General features: G+C 44.3%; 1 protein-coding gene across 6 annotated transcripts in view; it reads left to right on the top strand.

Annotated features, from left to right (window-relative positions):
* The window catches only part of LOC118115244 (protein unc-13 homolog B), a 117,877-nt gene that overhangs the window by 29,163 nt on the left and 66,351 nt on the right, over positions 1 to 22,363 (top strand). For 3 of the 6 annotated variants that reach the window (XM_047341374.1, XM_047341377.1, XM_047341376.1), the window contains exons 1-3: positions 9,638 to 19,767; positions 20,920 to 21,216; positions 21,416 to 21,503. In XM_047341374.1, coding sequence (XP_047197330.1) covers positions 11,705 to 19,767; positions 20,920 to 21,216; positions 21,416 to 21,503 — 8,448 coding nt within the window. In that variant the 5' untranslated portion in view covers positions 9,638 to 11,704. Of the gene's footprint in view, positions 1 to 1,034; positions 1,109 to 1,876; positions 1,935 to 2,338; positions 2,375 to 2,852; positions 3,067 to 9,636; positions 19,768 to 20,919; positions 21,217 to 21,415; positions 21,504 to 22,363 lie in introns of those variants that run through there. The other 3 variants (XM_047341379.1, XM_047341380.1, XM_047341375.1) reach the window with 3 other exon arrangements.

A 22,363-nucleotide genomic window follows, 5' to 3' on the forward strand; every position in this document is an offset into this window, starting at 1 on the left:
ACGAAGATCCTGATCGATAGAGAGATGCATCTAAACTGACACACATTGTAATGTCTGTGTGTCGTAAGCTAATGGAAAATATACACTTTCTGAACATTTGAATTGTTAAGTACATATAATTATGACTAATCTTCCTTTTAGAGTGTAGTAATATAATACATTGATATCTGTAGTTTGAAATTCATTGAAACAAACTTTCACAAAACGCTGACACACTACTTTAATATGTAGAATATAGACGAATATAGTTTTTACACTTAAATGTGCTTTAATGTAGTAATAGTATACATTTAAGTACTTTCAAGAAAATGAATACTCTGTTTAATGTCAATATCAAGTATAAACTAAGCATTATGCAAAGAAATAAACATGGAAACAAATATTTTACCACAAATATTAGTCACTTAAATATAGAAAACTCATACATGTAGAAGATTGATCAGGCGTGTAGCTCTGCAGCTGCTCACAACAGTTTTCAATCAGCTTAACAAACTACAAACATCTTCTGTTTATAACATGTGCAAGACTCTGGACAGAAATAAATATTAAAAAGTTTAAATTTTTAACTTTAGACATAGATATTTTATTGCTTTGGAACATGGCAGAGACTGAAGTCATGATTTTATAGTATCTCGGGGCTTTGGGGACGACCTGTGAGGAGGCTGCTCTTTCTATTTCTGGGCCCCCGACAGGAAACGTCCTCATCTGCTATTAAACACGTGTGAATATGAGATGGGATGAGACAGGACGGGATCGGGTGGAGCCGAGGCGACCGAGGGGAGGGTGGAGCTACAGCGTCTGTCTTTTATTTGTTCTTGTACTTTGGCTCAAATTCTGTATTTTCACTCTCCGTCTTCCTCCATTATTGACCTTCTCTCCAGCCTGGTCACCCCGTCCTCTGTCCCTCCGTCCATCTCTTCATCCGTCCCTCCATCCCATGTGTCCGTTTCCTCCACGTCGCCGCTTTCACCACTCACTCTCCTGTCACTCGTTGGATTCCTCTCACTTTTGAACCTTTTACTTCTCCTGTCCAGACATCCCAGAAGACGAGGCTCAGTACTGGACCAGCAAACTGGAGCGGATCAATACCATGCGGATACATGACGAGGTAAGTTTAGTTTCCTGTTAATAAGAAATAGGTTATTTAACTACAAGTTGTACAATTACAGCAAATTTAGCGAGGAATTCTAACTTGAATTTTTCTTCTTCACTTATATGAACGTTTGATTTCACTTAAAAAAACATCCAAGTACCACAAGATAACTTTATTCTGCTTCTGGGTCCAAAACATGACAAACATTGTGCATTTACAGTTTCCTGCATCCAGGGACTTTGAGACAATAATTTATTCTCAGTAGGAAAATCTGAGGAATCTGAAATCAGTCAAATTTAGTTTCGTTTCCTTTTTATATTCGATAAAATTGCCAGATTTTTGCATCTTGTTCCAGTTTGCTGTCACAGTTCAGTTACAGACTCTGATTCTATCTATCTACAATGAGACATTCTCCACGTCTCACTGTCTCTTTATTCTCTGCTCCCATCTAGTGGCAGATAATGGTTATTACAGCATAGATGATGTGACACATTTCTATCTAAGGCCCGTCCTGTTCCAAGTCCTCCCTCTGGTGCAAAGCAAGTTATTAAACATGTTTATATGATAACAGATTCAAACAGTCGGGGTTTATGAGGTCACAAACCAAATAACCAACATATTCATAGAACCCAGACACGACATGAGGACAGTGTGGAGTTACATTTAAGACACTTTAAGGGCATGAGGGGAATTTTCTTATGACAAAACGTGAAGAAGAGTAATAATCGACTGGAGTTTGACTTTAAATGATTTCTTCTTCTCTGTTTCCGTTTGTGGTGGAAGTTTCCTCTGCAGGAAGAAGTCCAGAGACAACGAATGGCGTCCGTTCCCTCTCAGTGCTGTAAGTGTAAAAACCTGGTAAAACATTTTCATGCCAACGTGTCATTCCACACTTCTGACTCTAATTTGGACCAAATACATTTTCCTCCTCCTGATTCCCCAGTGTTTGATGAGCAAAGACAGAAACCATATGTAGAGCTGTGGTTAAACTACTTTTCCCTGTCGCTGTTTTGTCGTGTCACTCTTGATCGATCATACTGGATAATAACTCGGTCTGATCGAGCTCCGTTCATTTTCTTATTCATCTCTCAGTGGAATCATTATTCATCCATCAAAGCACAATCACAGGTGTTTTCATTCCCATCACACGTCACATACTCATCAACCATCCACAGTTACAGTTACTGGTTTGATTCTTCAGTAAGTTCACTTTTCTTCTTCGAACACTTGCCTCCACGCCCTCAGGCAGTTGGAGTTATTTTGGATGGAGCGACCAGCAGAGTACGTATATGTGATGTAAAGTATAATGGTTGTTTTTTATTTCTCCACATTCTCTCCTGCATGATACTCAACTCTTTTCCACCTGTAACGGCCTCTGTGTGTTTTGTCTTGTGCACATTTTGCTGTCATGTCTCATTTGGTCTTGTTGAAGTTGCATCATTTGTTTTCGAGTCCTTGTCAGCTTGCTGTTGACGCTTTGCCACCACAAGAGGGAGCTGTATATTCAACCTGTTCTTACTGAGTGGAAGTCTGAGGAGTTAAATAATAAAGTATAAAAACACTGTTGATTTATTTCCTTCTGCATTTCACATCGTTCACAGCTGTGTCGACTGGTTCAGTTTGTTTAAAGTCACACTGATGTGTAATAAGATATAGATATATAATAATAAGGCCCATCAATTACTCTAATTAAACTGCAAAGAAAGAAATGTTTGTTTGCTTGTGTTTAACTGAATTCTTGTTGTTGTCTTTCATGCAGCTTTGGATGACCATGACAGTGCCATGGACGACCGGGACAGTGACTACCGCAGTGAAACCAGCAACAGACCTCCACGTTTTCACAACGCCTCCCAGACCAATTCATCAGTGCACCAGTACCCTATAGGACGCAGGGTCCAGCATCAAACCCCGTCCCGGGAGTCTGACTCCATACAAAGCTATGAGCTAGACTATAGAGAAATGAGGGGGGCCAGGTAAACACACACATTAACACCCTGTGGCACCACATGCATGTGTAGAGCTCATGAATAACAGCTATTGCATAAAAATACCTCCTGCGTTTTTCCATCGGCCTGAATCAATATGCTCTCCAGCTCGTATCCTGGAGTCATTTGTATTCACACATATAAAGAGTCGAGTTAATAAGAGCAGCAGAGTTCAGATGATACAGACCTCGAAACAGACTTTTCTAACAAATATTGTGATTGTCATTGCTACTGAAAAGCAGAGGAGGCCTGAGGTGGTTATGTTCTCCAGCATGAACGACACCTTTGGTCTTGATGTATTAATTATTTCTGTGGTTGACATCAACTTCAGTGTCTATTGGATTTCACTCTATTGATCAGTTAATCAGATTTATTGATGAGATTGTAAATCTTTCAAATGAGAAATCAAAGTAATGTCAGTCAGACAAACAAACAGCATCAACTCACCTCCAGCTAACGACTGCACGTGAGGTTATGGGTTATTTTTGCACACTAATAAACTTTGATTGTCCTTCCACATAATTTTCTTTTTTGATTTGCTATTCCATTTCCTCTGTTAACACTTTCTTTGCATGCTCTTCTGTTTTTGATTTCATGTCTAATGCTTCATTTCTCTTTCTTTCTTTTTCGTTGCATCCCTTTCCAATGCTTCCTGCATGGCACTTTGCATTGTTTTAACAATTGAATCCAGGCGGTCGAGCTCTAAGCGCGGAGTCAGAATAATCCCAGTAGACTCAGGTATGGGCGTGGAGGACTGGGAGAGCAAATACAAAGTGCCTCGTGCAGGTGTCCTGGACGATTACTTGGACCCTGAGCAGAAAATGTGGGAGGATGAAGATAAAAGCATCATCTACCGAATCAGTGACAGCCCGTCTGAGCCCAAAGGCAGCAGGTTCTATCAGACAGTGGAATGTGATGCAATGTCCCCGGAGGAAACTGATGAGACGAGTGGCGTCTCAAACAGACAGAGGCGTGGATTTGGTAGTGGAGAAGTACGTTTAGTTTATAAAGAAGCCGGCAGCTTTGAGAATGAATTGTCCCCTCCTGAAATTGATATAATTCCCTCAGCCAAACAGCTACGGCGGCAATCAGACAGTGAAAGTTTGCTCTACAAGACCAGACTGTGGGCCAAAACTGCCTTAGAGGACACTCTGGAGAGCTACGCAGCTTTCCGTGAGGAGGAGGCTGCTCGAGAAGAGGCTGCTCGAGAAGAGGCTGTGAGGATCAGGGTGAGGAGTGAATATAGCTCAATTTGTTCAGATGAGATGCAGTACTCCTTCGGATCTGAAGAGGAACTAGATGAACTGACCTTCACTGAGGGCGATGTTAATTATGAATATGAAAGTTACTACTACCCAGGCAGGTATATGTCTCCATCTGGAGGACAAGGCAAAGGGAGAACAGGTCGTGGACAAGATCCTATGTTGTCTCCTGTAGAGGAGCCAAGTGATGAATATATAGATCCAATGGATGAACTGCAGAGCCTAGTTCACTCAGTGTCTGAATACTTGGCTGTAAAAGAGGAAGAGATAAACAACTATGAGTCATTGCCCAAACCAATCAGAAGAAAACTGCCGGCGCTGCCAACCGATGCCAAACCCGTGCAACCTGGAGATGATGAAAGCAATGAAGTCGAACCTGAGGTGAAGGAGGAGAGTGTCGCTGAACAGGGCATGGCTGGAGTAAAGAATGTCATGAGCTCATTGTTCAGTACAATCAAAGGATCAAAAACTGCCACTGAGGCCGACGCCTCTGGTCCAACTCTGTCCCCCCAACCTGCACAGGCCGACTTTGGGATGTCAAAGTTGCTCTCTTTGATTCCTAAAGGTACCACTGAACCCGCAGAAACCTCTGATACCACTGCATCAGATCCGCCAGCTTCCCAAGCACCCCCCCAGCCTGAGTCTGGCATTTCAAAGCTGCTTTCATTTATTCCCAAAAGTTCTGGTACCTCCCCCCCAGTAGCCATAGTTCCTCCTGCCTCTCAGGAGCCCACTACAGAAAAAAAGTTTTCCCTTCAGTCTCTTTTGCCATTTCAGTCCTCTGAAACCAGTCGGCAACCTGACACTGATCAGACGTCAACACATATCGCTACAGAGACACAAGTAGGTGCAACCGCTGCTAACCAGTCCACATCGGGATTTGAATCCATGTTAGGAAGGCTTAGTCCCATGAGACTTTTTTCCAGTGCGCCACCATCCAGGGACCCATCACCTCAACCATCAGAACAAATAAGTGGATCTGCTGCAAGCAGTGAATCCCAGCAAGGGTCTTCAAACAGAACCCAGAGTCCGAATAGAGATGGCTCACAAACAGAGCGAGAGTTGTCAGGTGAGATCATACCAGGTTCAGGAAGTGGATCAGTTGAGTTATTGCCAGAATCAGGAAGTGGATCGGTAGAGCTTCTGCCAGAAACAGAGTCATCAGGTGAGCTAGCAGATATTCAGCAAAGAAGAGCTCCTACAATATCGGAACCGAAACCTGAAAGCAGTTCAGAGGAAACAGGTTTCTTCAGTCCTTTCAGGAAGTCTCTCTCTAACCTCATTTCAACAGTTCCTCCTGAAACTTCCCAGCAAACTGACACCAAGCCCCCAGAGGAGTCATTTTTAGGCAGCAAACTCAAGATCCCCTTTTTTACCTCAGAAAATACTTCCATAACCACCCCCCCAAAAGCAGAAGGAGGTGTGTTCTCAGGAATTCTCAAGTTTGCATCTGGCGAAGATGCCAATGCCCAACCAAAAAGTCAATCCCCCATCCCTACAAGAGCTCCCGCTCCAAACCGTGCTGCGCTTCTCGAAAGTGCACCAAAAGGAAATGCAGAAACTGGCTGGTTTTCAAACCTTTTTAAGGTTGGCTCAAGTGAACCCACTAATGAACCTGCAAAACCACAAATCACTCCTTCTGTGGCTGCAACCAAACCTAGCGGTCTAACTGAAGGGCATACCGAACAAATGGTCCCTGAAACCACAGGAAGCACTGATGGTAAAACAACACAACTGTGTCAAGAGCAAACAGTGTCTGAAAAAGAGCCCCAGACAGATAGTCAGCCTGAAGCAGATGTCACATCTAAAGATCAAGGTCCTCCCAAGCCTGTGGAACATCCCACATCACGACCACAAGCCGCACAGCCTCAAGGTCTTCTTTCTGGTCTGTTAAAACTAGGATCAACAGATGATGTGTCATCTGGCAAGAAAGCCCAGGAAGGGGATTGCCAGCCTCAACAGGGTGGGTTACTCTCAGGCTTGTTTTCATCAACCACCCAGCCTTCTAACCAAGCACAACCGAATTCTTCCACACAACAATCAGGAGGACTATTGTCTGGATTTTTAAAATTTGCCTCTGACAGTGTTTCTGCTCCTTCAAATCAGTCCCCTGTCAACATTCCATCTCAAAAGCAAGGACCACCTGCTGCTGCACAGGCATCTTCTGGAGGAGTCTTATCTGGGTTCTTGAAAATAGCTACAGACACAGTGACTGCATCTCAACCAACTCAGACCAGTCACAAGTCATGTCCAGAAGTGGGTGACCATACAGTGAAAATGGAAGAATCTGAACAAACAAGTAGTCACAAGACCACTCCTCCCACTCAGTCATCAGGGATCTTGTCAGGATTGATTAAACTGGGTTCAACAGAAGCAGCTCCCCCTGACAAAGGTCCACCTGACCAGCAACTAAGACGACCTGCCACCGCAGATCAACAACTAAACCAACAGCAACAACTTGACCAAACAACAGAAAATGTTCCACCGAAAGCAACAGCACCAACACCTCAACCTAGCGGATTTTTTGGAGGTTTGTTGAAACTCACAGAAACTGCGACCCAGCCTCCAAAAGGACCTACGGCCACACAATCTACACAACCAAATCAGCAATCAGGTAACATGTTGTCAGGACTCTTTAACAAGATTGTGGAACCTAGTCCTCCTCCATCTCAGTCACAGCCTAGTGCTCAAGAGAGTAACCAAACAAAAGGGCAGCAAGCACCTCCTCAGCAAGGAGGTTTTCTCTCAGGTCTTTTTGGAATTGGGGGCCAAGAATCTGCTTCTGTAAACCCAGCCCAGCCCTCACAAAACCAGCCACCGAGTGGCCCAACCGGGCAGGAACCAAATCAGCAAATGGGCAATAGACAGAATCTGCAACGACAAAACCAAGTCCCTCCACAACAGCCCCCAAGTAGTCCTGGAGGGATGCTCACTGGATTATTCAGCAAAATTGCAGATGCTGGCAACACACAGTCATCAGCCAGTCAGGCAGAGCATCAGCAGGAACCAAAACCAGGACCTAAACCACCACCCAATCAGCAGGGAGGCTTTCTCTCTGGGCTTTTTTCAACAGGTCCTACTCCTCCAGCACAGCAGCAGCCAACCAAACCAAACCAGCCACAACCTCAACAAGGTAGCAGACAACCTCTTCGGAGGCAAAATCAGCTACCTCAACAAGCTGCTGCCTCTGCACCAGAGCCACAGCAGAGTGGACTGTTGTCGGGGCTTTTTAATAAGTTAGCACCGTCTGATAATGTATCACAACAGCCTACCCCACAGACTGGGTCTCAACAAAGAAATGTGTCAAATATCGTTGGACCCGGTCCGTCTGCTGGTCAAAAGTCATCTCAACCCAGTCAGCAAGGAGGACTCTTGTCTGGTCTGTTTGGTCAGACATCACCTCAACAACAACAGCCTGGTAAAACGGCAAGTCCTCAAAATACAGCAACCCAACAGCCCAGTCAAGGTGGAGGCTTGCTTTCAGGCATTCTGAAGCTTGCATCTGGTGATAATGTGCAACAACAACAACAACAGCAACAACAGTCGGCCCAGCCTGCAAAGACAGGTCAACCATCTGTTAAGTCAGGACAAAATCCAGCCCAGTCTGAATCAGGAGGAATATTCTCTGACCTATTTAACAAAATCTCAGGTAATGCAGAACAGTCACCATCACCTGCTGATCAGGTGAACCTCATTCAAAGAATCAAACCAGTAGAGGTGCCTTCCTCCAATGATGTAGCCACAGATAAGGATTTAAAAGGTCCAAACCAAAAAGGTTTCCTCTCAGGTCTTTTTAGTGTCACTGATGAGTCATCATCAAAAACACCTCAGCCATCAACCTCTCAGCTTGGGAAGGAAGAACTAACAACCAGCACAAATACCACATCTCCTGGTTTGTTATCCAGCATTTTCAAAACAGGCACGAGGGACAGTAGCACTTCTGCCACTGGAGAGGAAAGGGAAAAAGGTCTGATAAATCGTTTACTAACAAAGAGTAAGGAGGATGTCCCTTCAAGTACAGCAACACTCACAACCACTGTTGTTACAGACACAAATACAGAACCTGTGCAATCTCAGGTTTATCGAGATCCTACAATTCCCCCAACTCACCTTTATCTTGAGGAAATTCAACGTCTCCTGTATGGAACAGCACATGAGTACGGCTACAAGGATCTTTTATACAACTTTACAGAACATGGTGTTATTCCACCGGATCTCTATGAGCATCAGTGTCTCATAGAAGCTCTTCTGTGGCAGCAACTCAATGACTATGCCCTAGCTGAAGCCCTGGCTACTGAAGTTCAGGAACGCTACCAGGCAGGCCAAGGGCACATACCACCCACAGCTAGAGCACCCCAGTGGGAGGCTCACAAATGGTTCAATCCTAAAGAAATGGACATCAGCGACTTCAATGTACCTTCACATCCTTGGAGGGATTCTGGGGCCCAGCTTTTTGAGAGCAGAAATCGATTTTTTGAGCCAGATGAAGATCTTGTTTTATTTGACATGAGTTGTAGAGAAAAGAAATCCTGGGGTAGCTGTGACCATTTAAATGATCTTGATATGAACAGAAAACCTTGGATTGTTGGAGGAAATGCTCTGAATCTGTCCACTGAAAAACCAAAGACACGGTTGAGTAGATGTCAGTCACTTACAGAAGTGAAGGAATTCAGCAAAGTAGTGGAAAAAAGTGTTGTTAGCACTGATGTAAAGGATAAAGACTTAAGTTTGAAATCCGCAACTGAGTTTTTAAAACAACTTGCCACAAAAAAAGGTCCAATGGATTTAACACACGGTGCTATGGATTTAAGCAAATCTGCAGGAGCTACAGGGTGTGCAGATGAGGAAATGCTCTTTGAGGATCCTGAGTGGTATCAACAATGGCTTTCACTCTTGGATCAAGGCTTGTGGTGGCCAGCTGAGGCCGGAGACTGTGGATATTACGTTTATACAGATGAGGGATACATTTATTCCCTTTTAACTGACAGAGCTGGCGGACATCTCTATGCCTGTGCTGCACCGGAGGAAGAACAAGCTTTAGGTAACATCACTGAAAACATTGCCAACATTCTGAAACAAAAGGAAAAAGACAAAGTGACCCTTTGTGGTTTTAAAATCCCTCTCTACACTGACGATAATAGCTCCTGGATTCCTGGACAGCAGCAGGAGAAGTTTAGGCTTTCAGACGCACCTATGGACCTAACTTATGCCCTTAAAAAAGGGGAAAAATTAATGAACATGAATTTGGAAAGCTTCTCTCAAATGTTTCAAGAATCCATATCTTCTCAAGTGGAGCAGCCTGTCGACTTTACCGTGTACACGCTTAAAAAGATCAAGGTTGAATCAGCACAGAATGGTTACACCTGCCAAGAGGAGCCAATGGAGGCAGCTGATCTTACTTTGAATACACTGAAGGGGGGACATGGGGGGCCATACTGGAAGAATCAGGGAATACCAGATGTGCTCACCTCACCTGCACCTCCTCCAAGGTGCTATTCAACACAAATCTCTTCAAAAACACGTCAGCCAATTCCTGAAATCAGGATTGCAAATGCAGATGAAACACCTGCAGACCCACAAAGACAGAAATCAAGCTCCGTATTTTCAGCCATCGGAGGAGCCATTGGGATGTCTTCTAACTCTGATGTACGTAAACCTACTACATCACCCTCAGTGTCTACGAAGGTTTCAGAGACTTCAAAGATTTCACCAAATCAGACTCCTTCAGCTTCAAAAATACCAGGACCTGTTCAAGTGGGAAGGAAACTGCCAACACCACCAACTATTAATAAAGCAGACAGCTCTTCATCTCCTCCAGCACAGCCGGCTTCTGTTCGGAGTCTGCCCACTGCCCCCCCCTCAACTGAGTCCCCACAGAGACCCCGGCTTGCAAGGCAGCTGTCTCAGGCAGATAGACCCAGAGCATTATCACAAGCAAATAAGCCGACAGTCACAGGGACAGTTGATGTAAGTAAAGCCAGCAGCAATTCAGCAGTGGACAAAACATCCTCCCTGTCTAAAAATCTCCCTCAAGATTCGTCTCCGAAAGTAACACCAAAGTTACACATACTGAATGAATCAGTTTCATACAGTGAAGCCTACCTCTACAAAAGAAGTCATACCTTTGGAACTCCCATTGGTTGTCAAATCAGCAATAAAGTTATGGATTGTTCAGCCACAATAAATAAAGACAAAAATATAAAAGTAAAAGAAGCAAAAGTTGTCAACAAAGATTCAACAAAACAAGACGAAGCTGTTGACTGTACAAAGTACAAGCTGAAAAGATTAAAACAGAAGCAAATGGAAACTAAGGCAGATGTTGACTTGCATGTCAACACCACAGTTGCTGTAGACCTGACAAAACTGACAGAGGAAGATGAAGCTGAGTGGCACAATTCAGAATATCCCCCTGTGGTTGCACCACAAGAGAGTCCAAAAGTGCCAGATCCGCGTAAACATTCTCCGACCAACTATGGGCCACTTGATCAGCACAGCCAATCAGGGAAGAGATCATCCATACCAGTGATTAGAGTTGGCGTTGCCTCTTCTACAAATACCCAAAGACCACCAGTCTCCCAGAGTGGAACAAACCAAACTCGCGTTTCAGCTTCTGGCGAAGGTGCGAAAGACATTTCATCCAAACCATCTCTTAAATCGTCTAGTGAATTGTCAAAAGGTTCTGACACTAAAATAAAGTCATCAGCTGCACCAAGCTCTGTTATTACTCATAAACCATCAAGCAGCGATAGTGATCTCAGACAAACAGCAAAAACTGGAGTGAGGCAACCTGTACCAATTGGGGCAACTGGTTTTACACCGCAGATTCCTGTTGCCCCTAGAAGAGGACATTTTACACCTCATTTCTATCAGTCCAATGGAAAAGCTCAAAAATATCAGGAGACCACTGCACCAGCAAACTCAATTAAAGCTACATTAGACATGTCTGCCAGGACAACAACCCGGCAAACCCAAACTCAAGACCTGCAAACCGTTGTGCCATCAACGGATTGTGTCTCTGAGGCACTGTCATTGACAAAAAGAACACCACGTATTTCTGAGGTGGCAGATAAAAGTCCTAGTCATCATGGATCCATTGACTTGTCCTATAGAGGAGACTCCCTGGATTCTCTAGGACAAACAGCAGAGCAGATCCATTCACTACCTATTGAGGAACATCGTTCTCATTCTATAATGGATAATCAGGTCAGATGTTCCGTTAGGAAAGAGGAGATTCCATCTGGTAGAATTAGGCGTCATTACCAAGACAGCAAACTCTTTTCAGTCAGTCCTCTGAATCCCTTGAAACCTGTATACTGTCCCAGCAGGCCACAGCACCAGCCAACACAGTTAAGGCCATATTAGATATGTCTGCCAGGACAACAATCCAGCAAACTCAAACTCAAGACCTGCAAACCGTTGTGCCATCAACGGATTGTGTCTCTGAGGCACTGTCATTGACAAAAAGAACACCACGTATTTCTGAGGAGGAATATAAAAGGCCTAGTCATCATGGATCCATTGACTTGTCCTATAGAGGAGACTCACTGGATTCTCTAGGACAAACAGCAGAGCAGATCCATTCACTACCTATTGAGGAACGTCGTTCTCATTCTATAATGGATAATCAGGTCAGATGTTCCGTTAGGAAAGAGGAGATTCCATCTGGTAGAATTAGGGCGTCATTACCAAGACAGCAAACTCCTTTCAGTCAGTCCTCTGAATCCCTTGAAACGTGTATACTGTCCCAGCAAGCCACAGCACCAGCCAACACAGTTAAGGCCATATTAGACATGACATCTAAATCCTCTGCCCAATGGAAAGAGGTGGTTTTGGAACCAAGAAGAGATGAAGCTGTACCACTAATGAGAGGCAAACCCAGTGTCCGTGAACTTGCGCGAATGAATTCTGTGGGTGTACCACTAGTTGTAGCTATCCCTGATCAGGACCCAGTTTGTGACATTATGATCAGCTCCCCTCAGTACCACTCAAGTTCTATTCTTTATCAACCACAATCTGAGCAAAGCAAACCTGGTGTCTTTGCTGAGTCAAATCTCTTAACTTCACAGCCATCAACCACTTATCAAACCTTTCAGTCATCCACTCCAGCTAAATCCATCACAGCTGTAGCACTGGATATGTCACCCAAGCCGAGCCAAGCCACAATGGAGACAATCATGCCAGAATATGAGTCTATTCAAAGGGATGCAGTTTCCCTTGTTAATAAGCCAAGTGCAAGAGAAGTTGCCAGACAAGGTTCTGTTGGTGTTGCTTTGGTGGTTGAACCAGCACCACTGGAGTCATCAAGCCACAAACAACCTCAGACCATGGTTCCAGTGCAAAAACAGCCAACCCTGGATAGACATATTGCTCCAGTTCTGCATGAGCCACTCCACAACAGTAAGACAGTCCACTGCTCCAGGGCAAATGAGACTAATTATATGTCACAGTCCATTATCCAACCTTATCCACATCTTACTGCTCCAGCAAATTCTGTCAAAGGCATGCTCGATATGTCAACAAGGACATATACATCAGAGAAAGTGCTAAACATTTCCGATCCAGTATCACTGGTAAGAACAAGGGCAACAAGTTATGCACATTGTCAAATGGATTTTGATGGTGTTCCACTAATTGTGGAAACACAGCCGACTCAAGCACAACCTCAAAGGCAACCGACACCGGTAGGAAGGCAAAAAAAGATGCAACAATCTGTGCACAGGGAATCTCAAGACGCTGAACAAAGACCATCAGCACCTGCTAACTCCATAAAAAGCTTCTTAGACATGTCTCCACAAACACAGCAGAAACCATTAGAAATTGCTCCTCATATTGTGCCAACTGAAGCTGTGCCATTGGTCATAAATAAGCCAAATGTAAGATATAGTTCCGTTGGTGTACCACTCATCGTGGAGCAATCTACGCATCAACAAGCACGACAGGACTTGAGCGGCATCAGCACAACTGAAACACTGCACAGGCAGATATCTACCCACCATAGTAACCAAGTCTTTTCTGGTTCCAAGACCACCTACAAGGACACACACCAACAAAATAAGCCAGTGGACTTCAGCGCAAAAGACAGCCTGGTCACAACTAACATTTCAAGAAATCACATTCAACCAGATGATGGACGGCCCATGAATTACACTAATAAGCCTTCAAGTAAAGAAATGTTTGAAAGAATGCAAACTGAAAAGCAAGTAAAAAATAAACCATTATTTGGAATTGTTGACCTAACTGTGGATCCTCCAAACAAAGCCATAGTCATCAGTAACCAAGATGCAAAAGATCTGTCCTCCCCTCATGTGTCTTCTCAGTCTCAAAGTAGTCTTTGTTGGCAGCAGCAGTATATACCTCCACCCACTCCTCAGGAAGTCAAAGAAGATACAACTGTTTCTCAGTCATTGCAATATATGGACTATTCCAGTGAGAAACAGACCACCACTCAACCTGGAACATATAGCAGAAGGCAGTCAGGAACAGGATTGAACTCTGAACCAGTGAATATGTCAGATTCTTCTTGGATTCCTGTTCAAAGAGAAATGCAGCCTCCTCCTCAACACTTTGCTCCCCAGACGATGCAGGATGGTGCACGTACTATGTTCTCGCTAAATGGTGCACATCAACATGTCAGTAATGTATATGTTGAATCCAAGAAGCCTGATCATTTGCCTGCAAATATACCTCAGTTACAAACACAACATTCAGTCCCAAATCTACAATACCAGCAACCTGGTATGGAAACTGCTTGGAATTTATCCTTTGTTCAGTCTCAACCAAAACCTCTTGCGTTGCAAAGACAAGATACTATTGTTCGACATGACATTCCCCCAAGACCCAAAATTCTTATCAAGCAGGCAACGGAGGAGAGCTATGGCAGCGCTGAGGAAAGTCCAGCAGAATGTGGATCAATGACAAGTAATGGACAGTCATTGCCCCCCTTTTCTATCCAGCAACCACATGGTATATCCCAAACTGTTCCCACCCCACAGCCACATAGTCAACCACTGCCTGCTTTGAATATTCAGCGAGAGGATGATAGACACAAAATAGATTATTCTCTTCAATCTTTGAACCAGTCAGTGCAAAGCAGTGCAAGTCGTGATTATCGTGCAAAAGAACCTCCTCGACTCTCTAAACAACCTAATCTAAGCCAAAGTCCTGCCACTGTTGAGCAATATCAAAAAGATGCTGGAGCCATGACATCATCATCCATCACAAAACATGAGCCAACGCCTGGTATGCAAGTAAAGAGAAGTAATCTGAACCAGGGCAGTGGAGCTGTAACTGAAGGACCAGTGGTATCCTTACCACCAGCAGGATCCAGTTCTGTTAAGGGTTTGATTTCAGTATTTAGTGGTTTGGGATCACAAACAGGTGCTGTTCACCACACTCATATTGTTTCTACATCTGTGGATCACAGGACAGACATTACTCCAACACAGACTGCTTTCAGCCATGTTGCAGTTGACATTGAAGAAACTCCCCCAGCAACTCCTGTTGTTAAGACACCAGAGACGATGGTTCTCAGCCCCCAGACGCCTGCTGTGCCAAGTACCCGGCCTCGAACACCAGCTATTGTTAGTGTGCAAGATGACTCTGCTTCTAAAATACCCAGTGATGGTAACATTGGTTTAACCAGGATAATCCCTCTGGAATCCCAAACTGCTAATATTGAATCACAATACAGAGGAAACGGTTCCATGATAAGTGGTGTGAGCCCTCAAACATCCCCATTGATGCCTCCTGTGACCTCTCCCTCCAGTGAGTCACCAGTCTATGGCTTCAAGCTTATATCTATTTCCCAAGACAACCAGCAACCAGAGGAAACATTAAATGTCAGCCCAGGGAAAGAATTGCCCCATCTCGATTCTTCACCAACAAATCTACAAGATACAATGACACCGAAAATAATTCTAAGTGAAGGCAGTCCAGAGAAAACAGAAACATTGACTGAGGTCCAGGAAATTGGCCATCCAAGGTCAATCTACATTGGCATTAATTACCCAGGAGTAACTCCTGTTGATACCGAGCAAAAGCCTTACGTTAGACTTCCCCATATTTTTGTCTCAGCTGCAAGTTCACCAGAAGAAGAGACAAATGAACATGAGGTCAAAGAATCTAACAAGCCTGAACTGCCACCAGTCAGTGCTTCTGAAGAAACCACTCCCACTGCAGTGACAGCACCGGACTGTAAGGAATCTTTATCTACTGATATTGTTGCACAATCTGATATTTCTGAGGTTGCTATGGCTGCAGAAATCAAGTCCACAGAAGAACTCTTTGAACCAAAGCAGATCACGACTGATTCATCAGCGATGTCTGATATATCAGAGGATGCTAGGACTACAGAAATCAGAAACACAGAGATAATCGTCGAATCAGAGCAGGTCAAGACCTGCTCACCAGAGATGTCACCTGAACTGACTACAGATTGTAAGCATACAAATGAAAATGACTCACAGCACATCCTGACCATGAAAACCTCAACCACAGAGGCTACCATTTCTGAAGCTGAAGAAAGAGCAGAGACTAGAGAAGATTGTGTGTCATCAGCCGAGTTGTCTCCAATGAGCAGAAAATCTGACAAATCAGACATAACCCCAGAAACGAAGCCTCAGACTGACTTGCCCTGCCAGTCTGACAACACAACTGTAGCGGAAGCACCACAAGAAAGTCCTAAACCTCTTGAAGACTTGGCCCACAAAGATGATAGCACATTGTCCGATGTTGTCTTGATAACAGAAGATCAGTCTTTGGATAAGTTGTCACAGAAAGAAGATTCATCAGTGTCAGATGTAAAATCACTTGGAGGCGAACAGCAGATTCATGACAAAACTGAAATTGATGTCACTAAATCTTCTTCTGAGCCCAAACTTGACAAACCTCCCACAGAGGAAATAATGACGTCTAAAGAGGATAGTTTAGATGTCAAGGTTCATGACCCTAAGCCTGAAGAGCATAAGCCTGAAGAGCATAAGCCTGAAGAGCATAAACCTGAAGAGCCTGAGCATTCAGGAAAAGGCTTATTTTCTGTATTTAGTGGCTCCAGTGCAACCCCACAACAGACACCCTCCCAAACTGGATTATCAATACTAGGGGGCATTCTTCCAGGCTCATCTACTAAAGACACTCCTGGAACAGGGTTACTCTCAATGTTTGGTGGATCCAATTCACCATCTTCCCCTGGATCCAAAGATCCACCACTGTCCACCCCACAGGAGCCTCAGGGTAAAGGATTGTTCTCAATGTTTGGTGGACCTAGTAGTCAGCCACCATCTAGCCCAAGAGGTCCAACTGTTGGAGGTGTGCGGCCTAGAGGTCCTCCACCCAAAGAACCTCCAGGCAAAGGGCTGTTTTCCATGTTTGGTGCATCTGCACCTCAGCAACCACCCAGTCCCAGAGGTCAACATGGCGGTAGTGCTGCACCAAGAGGACCTTCCACTGGATCTTCTATATTTGGTGGCATTCTCCCAGGTTCTACTGCAAACAAAGATACCTCTGGCTCAGGTTTGTTTTCCAAGTTTGGAGGTCTTGGTTCCCAGCCCCAAGCTGGACCTAGAGGACCCACGCCTGGACCAACAGTTACACAACCAGAACCTAGAAGTTCGGAGCTCCCTGGAAAAGGATTGTTCTCTATGTTTGGTGGACAATCCCAGCAGGCACCAGAAGCACATCCTGCAGCTCCCAAACCACCTGAATCAGAGGGTATTTTCAAAGTTCCCTCTGTGTTTTCACTCGGTGGAAGTTCTGATGGTAACAAATCTAAAACAGGGTTTGGCCTGTTTGGAATGTCTTTTATGGAGGAAACCAAAACAGAGCCAGAAATAACTGTAACTGCAAAGGAGGAGATTATCTCAGAACAAGTGAAATCATCAGAAAAGAAAGACGCTCCAGAGGAAGCAAAGACTAACATTGTTGAGGCCACAGAAAACGTCCCCTCTGAGTCTATTTCCCCTCTAGTTGTTGAGGTGGAACAAAAAGTTCAAGATTCAAACTTGAACATCACTGAAAGAAATACTGAAACTTCTGCTCCTCCAACTGATCCATGCCAAGTTGACAAAGTAGACACAATACAAGATCACTTACCTTGTGATGAAAGTACAACGGTTTTGGTTGATGCTTCTATCACAGACACACCGAGTGTGACCAGTAATCTACATGAGGAAGAGACACATCTGGATCAGAAAGCTGCACAACGAGTACATGAGGAACAGTCAGACAACCGAAAAGAATCCAATGAAATGAAAGATACAGTGAACGTGGAGAAAGAATTTGCTGAATCAGAAACAGAAACTCTTAAAGTTCAGAACACAGATGATAATACTGACTTAGAACTAAAAAGCCCATCAGAAAAAAGTGATGACATGCAGATGCCAGAAAGCGTCTTAGACGATAAAGACAAAAACACGAGATCAGATATTACTGAAGTGGAACATGTCAATGCTGCTGTTGGAGGAGAGATAATTCCTGAAGTAGAAAAACAAGCTGAGGAGCCACTGAAAGTTGGAAGTGAAGAAGAAACAGCTGTTGCAGATGTGAAAGAATCAACTGAGGAGCTTTTGGAAGTTTCCGGTGAAGACAAAACAGCAACTGCAGATATGGACAAAATTACTAAGGAACCTATAAATGTTATTGATGATGATCAAGCAGCTGTTGCACAAGTACAAACATGCACTGAAGAGGTAACTGTAGATGATTCAGTTAAAGCAGATATGGAGAAACCTTCTTCAGAATCTGCAATGGTTGCACTTACAGAGACTTCAGTTCCAGAATCAGTAAATTCTGTTGAAGAAGACTTGAAGGCAACATCTGATGAGACTGCAAAGGAGTCAACCGAGACAAAATTACCGCTTGGAGAAGCTAGTATCGAAACCATTCACGGATTGGAGAAACCTACTGAAAGCAATTATGTTGCAGTAGTTTCACCAAAAGATGAAGAGAACACTGTTGGTACCAAGTCACCAGAAATAGTGACATCTCAAGCTGTGGAGCCTCCAAAAGGTCCGTCATTGGGACCTGCTAGTCCTCTACCACATCAACAGCCCAGGCCAGGCATGGTCAGGCCATCTGGCCCACCAGGACAAAGAATGGGAGGTCCACGAATGGGAGGTCCACGAATGGGTGGACCAAGAATGCCAGGACCAAGACATCCAGGACCACAGAAGCCCCCCGAAAGTGCCCCATTGTCTGGCTTTATGTCTATGTTTTCCACTCCAAATGCCCCAAGTAAACCATCAGCTGTTGGTGGATTTTTTTCTAGTTCCCCTGGTTCGTTTTTTGGATCATCGCCTGCTCCTAAACAGCCACAACAAAAACAACAACAACAACAGCAACAGCAGAAAAGCTTTTTTGGCCTCCCAAGTAGCATTGGCACAGAATCCCTTACCAGTGACCTATTAGGTATATTCAAAGGCTCTGAGGCAACTAAATCTGAGGAACAACAACAGTCTGGCTCAGATGCTAAACAAGGGGACACCTCTGCAAACGTTACAGTCTCTGAGAGCACTGAAAAGACTGATGCAGAGAGAACACCTTTACCTGGAGATGTGCATGTGAAAAGCACTGAGGAAACTGAGGTTCCTGAAAAAGGTTTAGTGGAAGAGGCAGAAGGAACAGACAAAACAGAGGAAGAAGAAAGTTCTTTGACAGAATCCAACATGAAAACTGATCTCCCTGAGAAAAAAGCTGAGGATGATGAGTCTTCTGAGCATTTAAGGTCTCCAGGTTCTGCAGTGCTTGACAAAGCTGAACCCCACCCAGCCCCTGAAAGCAAAGGGATGTTTGAATTACCGGGTCTGTCTGCCTCCAAATTCGGTTTTATGTCTGTAGCTGCTGAAGGTACATCATCTATTGGATCACTTTTCTCCACCACTCCATCTCCTGCCACAGGTGCAAAGGCACCACAGCCACAACAGACAGAAGGTGGCCTCTTCTCTGGTTTTAAAAACCTTTCAGCTGGCATTTTCCAGGATGAAAAGCCGACTGGAAAGGAAGAAACATCATCTGCTTCATCTATGTTTGGTATGAAACTTGGCTCAATGTTTGGGAGCTCTGACCCTCCTAAACCCGAATCCCCCACTCCGGTGATCACAGCCCAACCTCAGTCTCAAAGTCAAAAACCTACAGAGGAAGATGGCGATCCAGAATCTGAGAAACTTTCCCAAGGTTCGGAAGAAACAGGAAGTGCAGATGCCAGTGATACAGAAGGACCAACGGAAACTTCAAAAACCGGAAGCAGTGACACGTTGGCACAGTCGCAGTCTGGCCTCCCCTCAGATTCTTTAGCAGAAGGTTTGGATAAACCCCAGTTAAAGATCACGACATGTGAGGTTGATAAGATTGAAGTTGACACACAAGACACCATGCATGCAGATTTGGACTCTGAGCAGCCGAAGGACCTGTTGACAAAGGAAGCTGCAAGAAGGCCAGTGGAATTTGTACAATAGATGGAAGTGTTGATTTCCCCCGCACCTTCCCTGTTCTTCTTTCCCCATTTAAATTGTGACCACATTTGATGTCTGTAGTTCTGTAGTCGTTGTAGTTTCCTTTTCCCATCCTACAAATTAACCTTAGCATATAATAATATAATATACTTGCACACAACTGTAAATACAAAGCAGTCTGTGAAAGTCGGATGTTTTAAGATTATAAGCTTCGTGATCGGGGCTGTAGTGAAAAGAAATGATCACAAGTTGCATTTAATGGGTAAATGCAGAAGAGCTTTTCTGTACATACGGTAGCTAAGTAATAGTTTCCCTGACAGTGATGGAAGTGCAGTGCACAAAGAAACCAGTAATGTTTATTTATTAGCTTTTCTCTTGTGAGGCCTGTATAAAGCCCCCTCTCTCTTTCCCCTGCAGTTCTCTGAATTATTCTCCGAGCCTCGGCCAATTTGTTTAACATAAATCAAACGCTGATAGATTTATGATGGCGTGGCGCTGCACACCACAGCGGCCGGCTGGACGCTGGAATAAAAGCAGCAGTGAGAAGTAATTTGGCCGACACCCAAGAAGACGTAAATCTTGCCGGTTACAGCACAGAGCCACTTTCCTCGTTAGCAGCCTCGGTCTCCAGCAGGTCTCTCCAGTTCAGTCGGCCACTTAGGATTCTTATCAGCCAGGTTAAGTGTATCCTTGATGCTCTGATCTTTTAGTTTCAGTCTTATCAAGAGCTTGAATACATTTGAATGCATATGTTAGTCACACCTATAAATGCACTGTATTAGAAGGTGTGTCAATGTGGTTTTTGTCATTATTCTGCACCTTCAACTTGCATCTTGACCACAAATCTGTAGGAGGACTATGGATCTCCTAGTTCTGATGTCAGTTCTCTCTTATCATGATTGTTAGAGAAACCGACATCCAGCTTCATTCAGCTCACGTTTTCCTTTCCTTCCTTTGTGTCGACTTCCCTTTTTAGTCCGAAGTTCCCTTTAACCCATAGTTTTACACCCAATTCCAGATTTTGGATTGAACAGTTTCAATCCAAAATCTAATTTTACAGTGTAGTTCATTACTTACATCTTACTTTCCCAAATCACCTCATTATTCTAAATAACAACCTGATTCCCCCACAGCCCACCGGACAGCAGTCGGTTCGATTCCTCAGGGAACCTCAGTCCGGTCAGCTCCCAGCTCAGCTCTGAACCCGAGGAACGCCAGTACCCAGAGTCCTGCCACCCCAGAGGCCCTCATCCCCCCCTCCACAGCCAGCCGTCGACCTGGGACGAGGAGGAGGAGGAAGAGGAGGAGGATGAGAAAGAGCTGCGTCCGATCCCAGAGCCTGGGTCCAACAAAGATTTAAAGGACTCTGCCGTCGTTCTGCCAAAACCGATCCTGGACAACCATGACAACAAGACTCAGACTAAAATCAGGTATGTTAAAAACATCAGAGTTTTTGCGTTGAAGAGGAAACACCTGGAAAATAGCAAATAGACGATTTCAATCTTCTTCCAGACATGAAAATATTGTTAATGCAGGTTTCAGGGAATCGATTGAATTTTGATATCGATTGATGTTGCCCATCTTCTATTGATCAGCCTATTGATCATCTCTCTGCTTAATGTTTGACAGTTTCTTTGAAGACGGTCCTCCACCCTGCTCCCCGTCCAAAGTCCGCTGGCTGAAAGCATACAACAAAGTGAGAGCACAGCTGCTCGAGGTAGGAAGAGTCGCTCACTGCCCACTCCGACTACACACACACACACACACACACACACACACACACACACACAAACACACACACACTGCATTACCAATAAAGCCTCTACATATAAGTCTGTGCACTCACAAGAGAATCAACCCAAATCCCATTCACAGATTTCAGATGTTCTCCCTTTACTCTCTTATGTAAAGACACTCTCTCTCTCTCTCCTTTCCTCTGGGTTGGTTGAGTTTCCAGCCATGTTCCAGCAATTTGCACCGATTTCGTGCTCCTTGGGGATTCCTGCTTTGATCTGGGACACCCCTCTTTCAGCTTTGGGTTCCCTCAGATCTGGTTATCACTCCGCTGAGTTCTAAGATGTGTCACGGCGAGTTAAACCCTTCCCTCAGTTTAAAGAACCAAGCACCTGCAGGCGGTTTACAGTTGACTGTGGTGTTTGTGGGGCTTTTACAGCTATATGTGGCTTTTCTGCTGGTTTTCTTCTTCCTTGATACTGGGGCCTCTGTGTATAAATGTGTGTGTTACATTTGCACTTGACATCACACAGAATGAAGGAATAATGAGGCTGCAGGTCTGAGGGGAGAAGGAAAGAGGGCACATCATGTTGAAGTGCCTTGTTTGTGGGGTAGCAGGATTAAACAGGGATTTCTAACACTGGCCTAATTGAGCTGAATAAGCTGCTACATGTGTTCGCAAATGCTAATGTCAGAATGTTGTTCTAATTTATGTTTTGTATCACAAAGTCTGACGACATCTTCAGATTTAGTTTTGCAGAACATAGACGGTGCGTTGATTTGTTGCTGCAGCATGAAGTTTGACTCTTAGGTCAGAAAGCAAATGGTTGAGATGAAGAAGAT

Source organism: Hippoglossus stenolepis, chromosome 9 (assembly GCF_022539355.2).
Source record: "Hippoglossus stenolepis isolate QCI-W04-F060 chromosome 9, HSTE1.2, whole genome shotgun sequence".
NCBI lineage: Eukaryota > Metazoa > Chordata > Actinopteri > Pleuronectiformes > Pleuronectidae > Hippoglossus > Hippoglossus stenolepis.